General features: G+C 43.9%; 1 protein-coding gene across 4 annotated transcripts in view; it reads right to left on the bottom strand.

Annotated features, from left to right (window-relative positions):
* The window catches only part of fbxo38 (F-box protein 38), a 90,661-nt gene that overhangs the window by 30,242 nt on the left and 43,202 nt on the right, over window positions 1–17,217 (bottom strand). For all 4 annotated transcript variants that reach the window (XM_041193840.1, XM_041193839.1, XM_041193838.1 and 1 more), the window contains exons 14-15: window positions 8,750–8,932; window positions 6,450–7,217 (exon numbers count right to left, since the gene is read on the bottom strand). In XM_041193840.1, coding sequence (XP_041049774.1) covers window positions 6,450–7,217; window positions 8,750–8,932 — 951 coding nt within the window. The remainder of the gene's footprint in view (window positions 1–6,449; window positions 7,218–8,749; window positions 8,933–17,217) is intronic.

Below are 17,217 nucleotides of genomic sequence, written 5' to 3'. Positions count from 1 at the left end.
TTTTGGATGAGGTTAAACTGAGGCCCTGCCTTACCTGCTCAAGTGGATACAAAAGATGCTATGAACTAGTTTCTCACTGGCCTCAGCCACTCCATCAAATAGATCTAATAATTTAGGTCACTTGCTGTTTATGGGACCATACTGCATGCAAAGTGGCTATCATACTTGTCTGCATAATAAGCACATTTCAAAATGAACCTATCAAATTTAAAGAACTTTGAGCTCTTCTGAGTACATGGGAGACTCCACTCAAATGTTTATCTTTAGGCTTGCAAGGGAGCAAGGTTCATTCAGAAATGTTAAAAAAGTGCCAGGAGGTAGAGAAAGAACTGGGAAAAAACAGCTTCAATTGCAAAACTTAAGAAACTCTCTGTATTTTGGGAGGGCAATCAAAGGCAAGAACCAGAAATATTACATGGTTAATATTTTAATATTATTATGGTTAATATTTTGAATGATTGCTTTCTCCAAATATACACAAGAGAAGCTATAAGCAGTAGGCCCTAAGCTGCAATAACCAAGTAGGGCATCTAATTAGCCTCAAAAACAAAAATGCCAAAGATACTTGTTACTTACCCCAGAATATCAAGAGAAACATAATAATTTGTTAGGTGTTGATAATTGAGGGTGTTATTAGAACACTGAAGAGGTAGCACCAGATTGGCAAGTATATAAGTAAAGTAGCATTCATTTTCATAAAAAAAGGAGATAAAACAATCTAATTAGAGAAAATCACTAGGGATGCTAGAAATCCTAAATAAGAACACTTCATTTTGGAAATGCTCGATTGGTCTGGCATCTTTAGAGAGAGAAACAATTAATGTTTCAGGTCTGTGACCAATTGTCAGGAGTCCAAGCTCTCTCAAAGGGTTACTGATCTGAAGCGGTACTTCTTTTCTCCGGCCATAGATTATGTCAGACCTGCTGAGCATTTCTGGCATTTTCAATTTTTATTACAGAATAATTAGTCTTATTCAATAGATCATAGAAATTTACATCCCAGGAGGTGGCCATTCGACCCACCCTGTCCATGCTGGTTGAAAAAGGGTTGTCCAGCCAAATCCGCTTTCCCGCTTTTGGCCCATACCCTTGAATGTTACAGCACTTCAAGTACATAGCCAAGTATTTTTTAAATGTAATGAGGGTTTTTGTCTCTAACATCCTTGCAGGCAGGAGCTCCAAACCCTCACCACCCTCCGGGTCAAAAAATGTTTTCCTTAAATCTCCTCTATTCCTCCGACCAATTATTTGAAGACTTTACCCCCGACTATTGACATCTCTGCTAATGGAAATAGGCCAGGGATGGGGAGTCCCCGACCCGTGTCCAGCTTGTTGCAATTTTTCAGCTGGCTCGTGGGGAGATTTCAAAATCCCACCCCCTACTGCCACAGTGTGTTGTGCCCTTGGCCAGGTGCTACCATATTTTGATGCCTGAGCCTCGGCTGCAGTCACAAGAGGCCCAGGCTGTGGGGAGAGTGCGAGGCCCGAGATCCAGGAGTAGAGGCGCTGGGTGGGGGGTGGACAGCTGCCGGCTGTCGATTGGGTGGTGGAGCATGAGTAACCCGGGACAGGGGACAGAGCACGGCATCCAGCTCCCTTCATCAGCGGCTCAACCCACCCTCCCACCCGCTCCATTGGTGCCCCAGGACAGGGGTTCAGGCCCTGCAAACTGAGGAAGAGGCCCAGGCTCCAGACCCAGGAGCAGCCTTGGGCTGGGAGTTGACAAGAACCTTGGGTTGTTGAGTCACTGCCTGCCATTGGACGTCGGGAACCTCATTGTAATACATCAGCATATCATTATAAGGCCACCAGACTCATCCCCGCCTCCCCGGCTGGATCATCCACCCATGTCAGCAGGAAAACACGCCGACGCGTTTCACAACTGCATATAAGCGATGTGCACCTGGTAGGGTGCACGTCACTTGGTTGAGATTTGTTTGCCTACCTTGCTTTGGTCAGCACTTCACAGGTGGCACCTATCACTTTTAGGGGGGGCTCACAGGTAGGTCTCTACCTACCAAATCAGCCATATGTGGATGAATTTTCAATGGCTGCAGGGCTTGGGGAAAGAGGAGAAGTGGCTTCAGGCAAGGGAAGAAGCTGCAGGACAAGAGCTGCACTGGGGAAGGAGGGTATCCCAGGGTGTGTGTGGGGGTACAGGTTGATCTGTACAAGTAACCTCAAGATGGTGAAGGCTGAGGAGGCAGTCTCCAGAGGAGATGAGACCAGATAGACATGTGAGGGTATGTGTGAGAGAATGGGTGGTGGTGTCCCTTGAGCTGGCAGTGAGTGAGATGCCAGTTAACGTGTGATGGCCTTGCGAGAGTTGAGTGATGAGATGGTTGCCATAACCTAGCTGCACGGATGAGATCCTTCATTCTCTACCTGCATTGGATGGCCAACCCCTTCTGTGCAGCACCGGCACTGACCACTGCTGCCACCACCTGCCATGCTGGATTGGTGATGGTGCTGCCCATCTTGCAACCAGAGCAGGGATAGAGGACATTGCAGCAGGCCTCCATGACATCCAAATGGCATTCTAGTGACGTGTAATTAAACCTGGGGGCTGCAGTGTTTTTGTCTTTCGTGGACATCTTCCCTGCAGTAGTTGTGGGCTGGAAGCACTGGGATGTGTGCGCGCAGCTGGGTTTTAAATATGGCGCCTGGCGTGATGAAATGGTGAGGTGATGACTTGGCGGGCGAATGAGAGCTTGCCCGCCATGGAAACAACCCCTTATCCCAGGAATGTATAAATAATGTGGTGGGTTTGGGGTGATACGGCACAAGAACCCACCATTGCAGCTGGCAGGTAAAGCTTCATTTTATCCGCCTGCTACCAGATTTAGTGCGAATCTGGGACCATTCTGCCTACAGAGTGGAAAAGTAGAGAGAGAGAATGACAGAGAAAGACAATGGGAAAGGAAAGCAAGAAGTTGAGCTGAATTTCACAAAGGTTATGATTGAGACACAGAAGCTGTGCTACTCATTAAAGGAAAGCAAATTCACCTATCAGTGGGTGAGTTGAATGTTTCGGTATTTTCTCTTAAAAAAAATTAAGTTGATTTTTATGTATATGTGGCCCAAAACTGATTTTGTCTGTGAGAGTGGCCCTTGAGAAGAAAATGGTTCCCCACCCCCAAAATAGGCTATTACTATCCACTCTATCTAGGCCCCTCAAAATTTCACATCCCTCAATTAAATCTCTCCTCAGCCTCCTCTGTTGCAAAGAAAACAGCCTATCCAATCATTCCTCTGTGAAAATTTTTGCCAGTACAGCTAACATCCTCATAAATCTCCTATGTACCCTCTCTTGTGAGATCACATCCTTCCTGTAATGTGGTGACCACTGTACACAGTACTCTAGCTGTGGCCTAACTAGTGTTTTATATAGTTTATCTCCCTGCTCTTATATTTTATATCTCAGCTAATAAAGGAAAGTATCCCATATATCTTTTTAACCACCTTATCTATGTATCCTGCTGCCTTCAAAGATCTGTGGGCATTCACCTCATGGTCCCTCTGCTCCTCAATACTTCTCAGTATATTACCATTTACTGTAGTATGTCAAATAATTGGATCAAAATAAACTTGGCAACCTGTAAATTATTAATAAACAGTCAATTTGAATCCAAAACCTCCTTGACCTTTTTTTTAAAAGAAAGTGATAGCTAAGGAGACTATGCACAGATAGTCCTATAATGTGGTGCATATAAACCATTGAAGATTTAAGGTCAAAGTGGTGCAGATGCAGGTTAAAGCTTGGAAATGGATTAGAAATTGGAGGATAGTAATTTATGGTTAATTAGAAAAGTTACTTTGGAAGATGGAGGAGGTAAAAAGAACCTGCGACTTAGTTGCCCAGTAATCAGTATCTAGCACAAAGAAAGATGGTTGTGGTTGTTGGAGGTCAATCATCTCAGTTCCAGGGCATCACTGCAGGGGTTCCTCAGGGTAGTGTCCTAGGCTCAACCATCTTCAGCTGCTTCATCAATGACCTTCCTTCCATCATATGGTCAGAAGTGGGGATGTTCGCTGATGATAGCACAATGTTCAGCACCATTCGTGACTCGCTAGATATTGAAGATGTCCATGGTCAAATGCAGCAAGGCCTGGACAGCATCCAGGCTTGGGCTGAAAAATGGCAAGTAACATTTGTGCTACACAAGTGCCAGGCAATGACCATCTCCAACAAGAGAAAATCTAACCATTTCCCTTTTACATTCAATGTCATTACCATTTCTGAATCCCCCACTATCAACATCCTGGGGTTACAATTGACCAGAAACTGAACTGGATTAGTCATATAAATACTTTAGCTGCAAGGAAAGGTCAGAGGCTCGGAATCCTGCGAGTAACTCATTTCCTGACTACCCAAACTCTGTCCACTATCTACAAGGCACAACTTAGGGCTGTGATGGAATATCCGCCACTTGCCTGGATGAGTGTAGCTCCAACAACACTCACAAAGAAGCTAGATATTATCCAGGACAATGCAGCCACTTGATTGACACCCCTTCCACAAACATTCACTCCTTCCAGTCAGTGGCAGCAGTGTGTACCATCTACAAGATACACTGTAGAAATTCAGCATGGCTCCTTAGGCAGCACCTCCCAAAACCATGACCCCTACCATTTAGAAGGGCAAGGGCAGCAGACACATGGGAACACCTTCACCTGGAAATTACCCTCCAAGCCACATACCATCCTGAATTGGAAATATATTGCCGTTCCTTCACTGTCGCTGGGTCAAAATCCTGGAGCTCCCTCCCTAACTGTGGGTGTGCCTACACTTCATGGACTGCAGCAGTTCAAAGAGGCAGCTCACCACCACTTTCTCAAGGGCAATTAGGGATGGGCAATAAATGCTGCCCTAGCCAGCAATGCCCACATCCCATGAATAGATGCTAAAAAAAGAATCAAGGCAACATGGTTTCTAATTTACATCAACTTGGGGCAGAAATTTCCCCTGGCCTGGTGGGGGGTGGGAGGTGAGGAGACACTCCGTGCGGGGGCGGGCGCGAACCCAATTGGGTTTGTGCCACCATTTTACGGGGGCGGGCCAATTAAGGCCCACCCAGCATGACGCGCACCCAGAAGCACTCCTTGTGCGGGCGGGTGGGGGATTCCCTAAGTCGGGGCCTGCACTCTTTCGCACATGTGCGCGAAAGAGCGCAGAAATCTCCCTGAGGCACAGAGGTTTAAACATTGAAATAAAGAAAAAATATTTTAAGACATGTCCTCTCAAGTGACAGTGTCACATATCAATTAATTCTTTCACAATTTTTTATTTAATTAATAAACCCTTCATGAAACCTCATCCTGCCCGTGGATGAAGTTTCATGAAAAACGTGAAGGCTGCCTGGGCTCTTCGCCTGCCCGCCAATCTTAAGGTTGGATGCACAGCATTCTCAACCACTGTAATTACTTTCTTAATGGCCTTTGACAGTTCAGCAGATGCGTAGCCGACGCAGCTGCGTGCCCACCGAACTGAAAATCTAAATGACGCAGGGTTACGTTGGGACACTCACTGTGCGTAATTTTACTTGTCAGCGAGCGAGCCCCGGCCCCGCCCCCGCTCGCTGACCGGAAAATTTTTCTCTTGCATTCAGAAACCCAAAGTAAAATGGTCACATTTACATATGGTAAACTAAGAGGGCCAGATTATTTCTAGGAAAGCAGCATGAGGAATACATTGTTGAGTAAAATAAACTATGGCAGGTGAAAATTAAAATAGACAAGTGTAAAGAATTGGACACATGGGAAAAATATCTTAAATACACACTTCATGAAAAATATTGAAATATCCAAGCTACTGGTGAAAACTATAAAATTGGTGATTTGTTGTTAAACATGTTTAATTAATGCAGAGCGGCAATAAACACAGATGATTGAATGCTGAACCATATTGGCGAAAAATAGCGTGTAAGTGATGCCTACAGACTTTTTCATTGATCAGACCTTATCTTGAGGCCATTCCAGTCACTCAGGACAGAAAGGAATATTCAGCACTAAAGGCAGCTCGGAGAAGAGCCACAAAGGTGGTTCCAAGAGTCATATGTCTTAGGTATGAGGTAAAGCTGGGGAAACATAGGCCCTTTAACCTTGAAAGAGCAAAGCAGATGCAATGTTAAGAGGCTGTAAAACAATACGTAAAGGCAGATCCAAAACTAAGACCAGGGCTGGGAGTCACAGAAATAAAGCAGTCAAAGTCAAATCTAAGCCTGATATCAGGAGCTCTTTACACAATGATCAACATCTATACCAGACATGTGGGTACGACGGGGGTGAAAATCTTTGAATTACTTAACAATTGGGTTAACTATAGTTTATATGGGGGACTACATTGTCTGTTTCATCCATATTTACCTTGCACTTAATACAATACACAACAGTTGGTACTGTTCAGTATTATACATTGCAAAATATTTACAATCACACATGCTGTTTACCTGGTTCTGTGATCAATGGAACCTGGCTATACTTGCTACTTGCTCTTGTCACAGGTCTGCGTGGATAGCCTTCATGCTGGGATCCTTTAGAGCACATGGGATGATGGTTAGAATTCTCTGTATCTCTGACACCATCACTGCTAGTCCTCCTATTATCAACATGTAGCTGTCCTTCTGCACAAGTGGAAGATTTCCTTTGTGAAAATTCTGATACAGCTGAATCTGTGTTGCAGTGTCCATTTAAATCACAATTATCAGATGTCCTGCTTGTGGAAGGCTTATCTGCTTCACAGCATTCACCTGTCCTGCTTTCATTTACCTGAAATGTGTTGCATATGCAGCCAGTGTGATCTGAACTATTCATAGAGTTTCCCTCTTTACTGTCTGAACAGTCTCCAATTGTATGTGAAGTACATGAACAGGCATGAATTCCACTACCAGGATGTGACGAATATGCCACATTGCAATGTCTGCACCCTCCATCCATAGTGGCTGTCCTATTAGATTCTATATACTGAGGAGATGTGACATTGTTTGAGTTGGTTGTTCGCGAAGGAGCAGAACAGGTTCCAGCTCCAGAAGAAACATCTTTGCTCCTGTTCCTCTCTGGGACATCACTAGCTGCTTTCATATCAGCCTTTATCTGTTCACTGGTCACCTGACAGCCTTTCTCACAACTGCTTTCCTCCACTTGCGATGGTGCTAACAGACCTGATTGGTTAACCGGGCTCTTCTTTCGTAATGGGGCCTTGCCTTTACCACAAATGCCTGTAAAATAAAATAGCTTTAATCTAACATTATGAAACAAATGAATCACTTGAGCATCATGTCAGAACTGTTCCAAACCATACAGATTATTAATGTTGGAAAAATAACATTTACAGAGCAAAACAAGCAGGTATCTAATGAAATTGAGGGAAAAGTCAAAAGAAATGGAAATTATATTACAGAAAATCAGCTGAAAGACACCAAAACTCAATGTAAAACTTCCAGACATGTTTTGGGAAAATACATTTGGGACAAAATACCATAACATCCCAAGCAAGAGGAAAAGCTGTGGTAAATGAAACACCAGCTGGAATTTTGAAAGAGTGCTTGATAAAATCTAATGTCAATCAAAAAGATCTTTCTAATTTCTATTTTTCTGTAAATGGCAGTCCTTGGCAGAATATTTCTAGAAATGTGAGTGACCATTATCAATTCGGCAAAATTGGATTTTAATGTACTGAGATACAGTTTGTGGGCAGGAGCTTAACATACAAATGCTGAGTGGAAACATCAGTTTACTATTAAGCTGTGAGGTGTGATTTGCTGACCCACACAGCGAACACTAAGGGGGCGGGGCCCGCTCGCCGTGTAAAATGATGCGGGGATATGTTGGGCTTGTGTCCCGATGTCACCCCACGTCATTTAGATTTTCAGTTCGCGGCCTATTAAGACCATTAACAAACTAATTAACATGATTGATGGACCTGCCTGTCCAACCTTAAGGTTGGCGGGCAGGCCGGGAGCCCAGGCGGGCTTCAGAAAAAATATGAAACCTCATCCACGGGCAGGATGAGGTTTCATGAGGGGATTAAAATTTTTATTACATTTTAAACAGAAATTATGGACAGTGTCACATGAGGCGATAAGGCAGGGAAATTTTTTAATCGCCTTCATTGAAAGTTTTAAATCGGATCCAATCTCCCTGAGGCAGCACTTTGCTTTAGGGAGAGCGTGTGCGCTCTTTTGCACGCACTCCCAGCTGAGGGAATCCCCCCCCCTCCCCAGCCCGCATAGGGAGAGCATAGCGCTTCCTGGCGGATGTCACACTGGGTAAGCCTTAATTGGCCCACCCACGTAAAATGGCGGCGAGATCGGGGCGGGGGGGGGGGGGGGTTGCCGATCAGAAGCCTGCCCGCCCACACCACTCCCGTACTATCCTTCCCCCTCCACCGACGGGGGAAAATGTTGCCCTAAAAATTCAACAAATTTTCACTTCAAGCTAGTAGTCTTTTTATTACAATGAGTTTATACAATTCAGATGCATGAAAAATGATTTGTTACTCACTAGTGATAGAATCGTATTGATCAGATTTACCAAATAGATCCCACCTTTTAATATATTTTGTCACTCATGTCAAAATGTGTACAAAATGAAATAATTATTTTTGCTTAACATAGAGCTTTTCAACTTTTGTAAATATCTATTTTCATTTGACTAACAGCTTGATGTTTAAAATCAAATAATTTGGAAACAATAAGTAAAATTTAACATCAACATATATAGTACTCTACCCACCAATTGCAGCACTCACCAGAACTTTCACAAAGCATTGCTGTAGCTTTCTTTTTTTCCTCACCATCTGAATAATTATCCCCAGTATCATTCCCATTCCGATTCCCAGAAGTATCCATGTTATATTCATCTTCGTCTTCACTATCTGAATCATGTACCATCACTGGCTTTACTTTTACAGTTTGCTGAAGTCCACTTGGTCCTAAACAAATGTTATACATTTCTCTCAACAGATGTAATACACAAACACAGACCAAAATAACTGGACTTAAATATACCAGTATTCAGAACAAAAATTGATCACTTACATAGCAACTTAATCACATCTCTTAAAATGCTTTATAGACAAATTTACTTTGAAGTGCAACAACTTGCATTTATATTGTACTTCTAAATGGCCTAAATTGTCTCAAGCATTATCAAATGACATTGACACTGAACCATATATTGGAATAGGTGACCAAAAGCTTGGTCAAAGGGGTAGATTTTAAGTTTGCCTTAAAAAAAGCAGAGAGATAGAGAGAACAAACAGAGGTTTATAGCAAGGATTCTATAGCTGAGGACCTAGAGAGCTGAAGAGAGAGCTAGCAGCAGTGGCACGATTAAAAATCAGCTGTATAAGAAGCTAGAATTGGAGAAGGGCAGACATTGGACAGTTGTAGTAAAGGAGCAGGTTACAGCAATAGGGAGGGCTGAGGAACTTGGAGGTATTTGAAAACAGGGGTTAGATTTAGAATTCAAGCATTGCTGGGCCAACAGCTAATGTAGATTAAGGCTCACAGGAGTCATGGGCGAGTGGGGCTTGGTGCAAGTTTCTAGGCAGGCAGCGGGCTGAGCGAGCACTCATGCTGCAATTCTCATGGCCTCCCCGGCTCGACCCATGTCGATCTCTGCGCTCCTTCAGGGCACCAGCATCTGCGCGGGAGGGTGACAGAGAAAGAGTGCGGCCAAAGACAGAGATTGTGCACTGCAAAAGCAAAGAGATGCCATTCACCTTCATACTGCCATCTGCTCCTCCAATCAGAGACTGTTTCTCTCCAAAATTTGCTGCTGATGGACTCACCAGTGAGTCTAACAGCAGCAAATGTGGGAGAGAAGTGGCTTGTGATTGGAGGAGCAATTCCTTGCAGAATCATTCATTGAACTCAATCTGTAGTTTGAATTTCGGCCAGATAAAGAGGCTTGTGGGTGCTAGATAGAGGCCCACAACCCAGGGGTTGGACAAGACTGGTGTAACTGATTCTGGGACACAGACAGATACTCATTTGTAAATGGAATGTGCCATGTCTAATTATTTTTAGTGGACCCCTTGAAACCTTCTCAAGGACCCTCGAGAACCCCTGACAAAGGAGGCAGCATTTGACTAAGCAAACACTGATACATCTTTTTTGATTGGGGGAAGAGGAATGGTGTGGTTCGGGGGTGGCTCGCTCTGCAGCAATGCGGGCGGGGACCTGGGAACGGATTGCTCCCCAGTGCATTGCACCATTTTGCATTTGGTTCAGGAAGATCATAGTGGTAATCTAGCATATGAATCCTCGTTAAGCATAAACAACTGTGAGTGCTGCAGTGCACAGGGACATCGCTGGATTCAATTTAACCTATTTAGCCTTGTTTCAATGGTAGCAAACTCAGCCGAGGCAGAAGGTTGTGCTTTCAAGCTCTACTCCACAGATACTTCAATGCAGTGCTGAGAGAATTCAGGGGCTCTGTCATTCAGATAAAATAGTGGGCCAGAATTTTCTGTAGTCTAACAGCATCTGCCAATTGTTAGACTTTCCCTTGCACTGTTCAGCTCAAAGAACCTTTGCCCAAGAGTTGCAAAAAGGACAAGGGTATAATGGCACAAGAGAGAAAAACAGAGCACCTGGAACTTTAGAACAGGACAAACATGGTATCTCCCTGCAAATGAGATTAAAGGATTAAGAACTAAACATGGAATGACCAAAAATAGGGTGAATTTAATGTCAAATCAGGTAGAGAGAGAGAGAGAGGCAAAGGAAAACTAGAGGAAAAAAAATGTAATTTAGAGATGGCTTCAGTTCATATCTACTGTTAAAAAAAAGGCAGTAACTTTTCGACATTCCGTACATGTCAATTGTGAAGTAGACAATGAAATATCGTTTTTACAAAGTTAACAGCAGAGCAGGGCGACTTGGACACCAACTTTTGGGCAGTCACAAATCTGCTCCTCGCCTGAAAGTGCTCCACCACTTATACATAAATGACAGTGAGCATCATTAGTTTCATTATTCTGGCAGCAAATGTTAGCCAATTAAACTATAGACTTCTCTACTACTTCTGATGCATGTAAATGATGCTATGGCAATTTACAAAGAGCAGACGTCTTATCCCGGTCTCTTGGTTAACATTTATCCTTCTCTGCTCAAATAAAGATGTCCCAGACTCAATAGTCCCTCTTCATACCTGAAGCATCTAATGCCACCACAGGTATAATCCTGAATGTCTTTGGTATCTTATCCACAGCCTCAATATCCTTTCTAAAGTAGGAAGTCAAAAGTATATACAATATTTCAAGTGCTGCACAACTATTAATTTGTATAAGTTTGGCAGTCCCTTGTTTAGTACTTAATGGGAGTGTCAATTTTAAGAATATATTTTTTTAAAACTTCAACTTGTTCTCTCATTGTCATAATAGTTTATGGTATCTTGTGGCCACTGTGAAGGCAGGGAATTAAACTGACATCACGAGGGGTACAATTTTGATTTTTAAATATTCATTTAATGAGTATTGCTGAAAAAAGTGACATGTCGAAGCTTTTCTTCTTGTATGCATCAGGACATTTCACAAGAATACCAAACCAACAATTTATACTGGATGTGAAGAGAGAGCTGTTTGGTTGGCAAGTGGACACTGATTGGTAAAGGCATTGCCATAGAGAATGCATCAATGATGGTGACTGACAGTTAACTGCCAAGCATTATTTGAAATTTGAACCAGGCAGCTTGACCTTGATTGGTCAAGGCAGGAATGAGTTGGTGAATGGCTGTCGCTTATTTTGTTTAGCTGAAACAGGTGCAATGTGTATACATGTTCTTTGTGTGCAAATAACAGAGCCCTGTGTATTAATATATGTAGCTTCCGGTATACACAAGCAGCCATTTGCTGACTAATGCTGTTTTCAAGCAATACTCAAGTTCTGTACTACCAAATCACTATTTTTCAAACTGCCTCAACAATATTTCTAAGCTAGACTATCTCTTTGCTACAAATTCAGGTCTGCCGTAGATAGGTTTGGGTTCAGGGGCAATCATTCTCATAAGCAACAGAGCACATTACATTTATAGAAGTTAATTCATATTCCCCAATATGTATTTGCATGAAGTATATTGCAGATACACAATAAATCTATTTTATGAATAAGGTATTCACAGTTTTCATAAATGTTTTATCAATCTTTTCAAAGGCAAACCAAGTAAAATGAGGTCTGTTTCAATTTGGTGTCACCTTATTTCACAGAACGGTGAACATGAAGGATGTAATTAAAATTCATTTACTCTACTCGGCTTCACTTCCCCTCTCATAAAGCAACCAACTCACTGAGTTATTTCATATTAGTCATCGTTTTTGAGGTCAGCCTTGCTTCAATGTTGGGTTTGAGTCAAACTGACTACCCAAGCTATCGAGCCGAATCCACCTGCCAAATTTGTTAATGGCATCTGTTAAGTTAAAACAAATAGAACTGCCACAGGAACCATGAATAGCAATCAAAACGATTTATCTCAAAAACATCATCTTTCATTGTCTGCATCATATGATTTCAAACGTACAACTTAAAGTCTAATCTCTATTCTTCTAGTCCTTATATCCTGTGAATTTACTTTTTTTTAGAACTAAGCTAACCTCAGCAGTTATATTTTTAAAGTTAATTGCACCATGGGCCCCTCTGTAGTAGCAGTTAGAAATCCCAAAACATCCTCACTATCTGAAATCTGCAACTTTTACTTTGTCTTTGCAGAGTCAGTGTGGCATGTCTAATAATTAGCCCTGATCAAAGTAAGTTGCATATTTATGTTCAATTTTTAAAAATATCTTCAGTCATCAGATAGTAGAAAATATATTACAGAGGGTACAAGGTGCAATTAACTTTAAAAATATAATTGCTGAGGTTAGCTTAGTACTAAAAAAGTAAATTCACAGAATAGAAGGGCTTGAGAACAGGGATTAGAGTTTAAATTGTACATTTGAAACAATATGATGCAAACAATATGTAGAAAATATAAATGGGCACCTCAAAAAGCACAACACTATTCAGGGCAAAAGGTCTGTTTGAGAGGTACTCTCCACCATGGGTGCACCTTGGCTGTAGAGCGTACTGTTTGCCGAGTGCACTACAGGAACTCACTAGGATTTTTTTGGCAGCAAACCCATAACCTCCACCAAAGTAACATAGAACCTAGGAGCAGGAGTAGGCCATTCGGCCCTTTGAGCCTGCTCCATCATTCAATATGGTCATGGCTGATCCTCCATCTCAGCGCCATATTCCCGCTTTCTCTCCATACCCCTTGATGCCCCTAATATCCAAAGATTTATCAATTTCTTTCGTGAATATACTCAGTGACCCGGCTTCCACAGCCTTCTGTGGTAGAGAATTCCACAAGTTGACCATACTCTGAGTGAAGAAATTTTTCCTCATCTCACTCCTAAATGGCCTGCTCTGTACCCTGAGACTGTCGTCCCAGGTTCTAGACTCCCCAACCAGGGGAAAATATCCTCCATGCATCCAGTATGTCTAGCCCTGTTTGAATTTTATAGATTTAAATTAGATCCCCTCTCATTCTTCTAAACTCTAGTGAATACAGTCTCAGTTGAACCAATCTCTTAGGACAAAGGCAGTAGGTGCATGGGGACATCATTACCAAGTCATACACTGCCCCAACGTCGACATATATTCCTTTACTGTGACTGGGTTAAAATCTTGAAACGCCCTACCTAGCACCACTATGGGAGCACCCTCAGCACACAGACTGCATTGTTCAAGAGAAAGGCTCACCACTTTCTCGAGCATAACTAAAGGGCTATCTTGCCAGTGACGCCCAAATCCCAAGAGCAGGTAAGGCAAAGGGCGGAATTCTCCCATCCCACCCATGGTGGGTTTCGTGGCAGGTGGGAGTGGAGACTTCAGTGGGAGGCAAAAAAAACCGGAAACCAGCCGTCGTAAAAACAGGTCGCAGTTCTCCCAGTGTTTTCATGGCGGGTTGGTTATCTCGCTGACTAGTGGTGTGAATTCCATTTACATTAATTAGCTTGTAATGAATGCTCGTTAAAATAGCTGCTCGACAGAATCTTGCCACGCCTTCCAATCTTCCGTCACAACAGTGGGAAATTATGCCAGTGTCAAACCCGTTTGAAAGGGGTGGCGTGCACAAGTGGGATCTCAGTTCGCTGGTAATTCCAGGTGAGTGAAACATACCTGCTGTAGCACTGTAATGGTCTTGTTGTGATGAACTCCACTCTGCTGGGACTGTAGGGTTGGACTGCGTCTTCTCTCTGCTTTCCTTATCCCGAGGAACACCACTGTGCTGTGGTACTCATGCAGGCCTCCACTTTCAGAGACTAGCACTTCAATCGGGGTGGGCTGACAAACACAACGGGGTCAATGGGGAGAGAAAGCTATGGAATGGCAGTCAGGGGAAGGGCAAACACAAGGGGGGCAAAGAGGAAGGAAGGCAGTGGAAAGGCAGTTGGGGGAAGGGTGAACACAAAGGGGGCAACGGGGAGTGAAGGCTGTGGAATGGCAGTAAGGGCTAAGGCTGAACACGATGGGGGCCTTTCTGGGGTCGCTCTCTAACCTTGTTGCACAGGATTGAGCAGGAGTCTGCTTAGAAAGAAAGGAGAAAGACCTCCTTGTGATGAAAGCCAATTAAAGCCAATGGCTTCAATAGCACTGTTAAGGGCTAGACAGAAATCAGTTTCTGCATCTCAAGTGTAACACTTGGAATGTAGAATTTGGGAATGCAGGCAATAGTGATGGAAACACAGCTGTATCAGATATGGCATTCTAACAATGAAGGCCTGTCATGTGTTTAGCAGATATGACACTCCTAATGGCACAAAGGGCATTCACTCATTGACCATGAGCCAATGATTAGTCATCAATATGCCACATCAGAGATTGGAGCACAGAGCTAGGTTGGGTCAATCACCTCACTTAAACTTTAGCATTCCACATAGGGCTCAAGATGTTACATATTTGCGATGCCATTTTGTTCACCTCGATATATGTGCTAGTGTCTCAGGGGCAGGCCGCATCAGCCACCATCTAAGTAGGGCAGGAAAAACAATGGACCCTTGCAGTTTTCAAATGTGTCACCCTCTGAACTTTGCTTTCTTGCCCCTTAAATCATTAATATCTTCAATGTTTCCTTTCAGAGAGAAGGCAAAACCAGATATGGATCTAGGGCTCAATGCTACCTTTGTTAGGTCCTAATGCAATGGAGGCGACAAAGGAGAGAGAGGCGACTCCGTGAGCAACTTCAGCAGGAGGGCAATGGTCAAGTGGAGCCACAGCATGAGGAGAACCAGGAGGAGACCCCCAGACAACAGGGGCAACTCGCCTGACCCATAGTTTATCGTCCAAGAATCTCCTACTTTTAAATGAGCAAAACGCAATGCCGTGCACGTCTGTGCTTGAACCGAGATCTAGCACATCACATATGCCACATTCTTCGTGAAGACCTGACGCCACATGGTGTTGGAGGGTGGCTTTGAAGGTGACTGCTGCACTCAATTTCTTGACCCCTGGTTCTTTCCAAGGATCAACAGGCGGCCTGAGTAGCATCTCTCAGTCCGCAACACATATATGCATAAAGGACGTCACAGGTGCCCTTCACAGGAAGGCCCATTATTATGGAAGGTTTGCTCTGGGCGAAGATAGCCAGGCTGCAAGATTCACCAGCTTCCCAAGAGAGCAGGGTGCAATAGACTGCACCCATGTGACTATACGGGCTCCATGGCAGCAGGCCCTAATGTTTATAAACCTATCATTCAAGCTATCATTCCATCAATGTGCAACTGGTGTGTGATTTCCAGAAGCACATACTGCACATTTGTGCACTGTACCCTGGGAGTTGCCATGACTCCTACATCCTGAGTCACTCCCAGGGTCCTGAGATTTTCGAGGGGCCATTACATCTGTATGGACTGGCTGATGACACTGATGCATTGCCCTCAGAGTCGTTCTAAGGAGTGATACAACGCTGCTCACAGGTCCACACACTTCTTTATAGGGCAGACCATAGGGCTTCTGAAGATGCGTTTCAGATGCCTGGACTGCTCAGGTGGCTCAATCCAATATGCTCCTGACAGGTTTTCCCGCATCATCACAGTGTGTTGCAATCTTCACAACCTGGTATGCAAAGAGGTGACTCCCTGCCAGAGGATGATCTGGAGGAGGATAAGAGCTCATCAGAGCATGAAGATCTGGAGGCCGAGGAACCTCAGGAGGCTGCTGAGGGTCATTATGAGAGCGATCAAGCCATGGAGGAAGAAAGACGTGCCCGTGATACGTTGCTCACTGAAAGGTTCCAGGAAGAGTAAAGTTAAGTGAAGGAATATGGCCACATCTCTCCTAGCCCTCAATGCCATCTTCTTTCAACTCAGGGGATGTCTACCCACTGGCAGCGAGAACGAGTCCCACATTCACACCTGCCTCATGAATCGCCATGCCATGATCTTTCTTTGGTCCGTGGGGCCCTTCAAGTGAGCACACTCTGGGAACTGAAAGCCCACTTGGGAAGAAGATTGATGTGGGAGATGGCTTGAAGCCTTCACCACCATCTAATGATGCCAACACGGTTGCGACTAAGATGTGGACATGCCTAGGGATTTCCTCCCCCCGGTGCAAGTGTTTTCTTCTGCCACTATCACCGAGGAGACACACATGCCACTAGGTTATCAATGCTGATGAGCTTCCCTCACTCAATGGTGTTAAGAAGGGTGAGAAATGCTTACATTACACACTTTCAATAAAGTTTTAACACATTTCCCTGACATCACACAAGGGGGTGCAGATACTAGTTCAACTGAGGTTGACATCACAGGAATGCAAATCTCATCGTGGAACACTATCACAGAGTAGGAGGAATGCTAAACCTCAAAATAAGAGGACTCCAAAGTGCAAAATCACAGCACCTTCAGATGCCCAAAACATTCACATAACCATCAAATGTATTCACAAAAGTGCAACTTAGTTATATGCTTAGCACACCCGTGATCCAGAAGTGACATCAATTTTTCTTAACTCTAGCGGTACGCCTGGATGCAGCTCCGACATCTGCAGCAGAGGCGGAAGCAGCCTGCTGCATCCTGATGTCCATGATGATCTTGGTTGAAGTCCTCTGGTGGCCTGTAGCGCCCAGCTAGATAAGGGTCACCTGCTCAGGGACAGGAATGCCCATGGTGGCCTGAGAAGCTGGAGTGGATAGGGTCATAGGCAGAGGGGGCTTTGGGCGGCTGCACACCCT

Source organism: Carcharodon carcharias, chromosome 8 (assembly GCF_017639515.1).
Source record: "Carcharodon carcharias isolate sCarCar2 chromosome 8, sCarCar2.pri, whole genome shotgun sequence".
Lineage (NCBI taxonomy): Eukaryota > Metazoa > Chordata > Chondrichthyes > Lamniformes > Lamnidae > Carcharodon > Carcharodon carcharias.
Note: the sequence above shows the minus strand (reverse complement) of the source record. Positions and strands in the feature narration are given on the sequence as shown.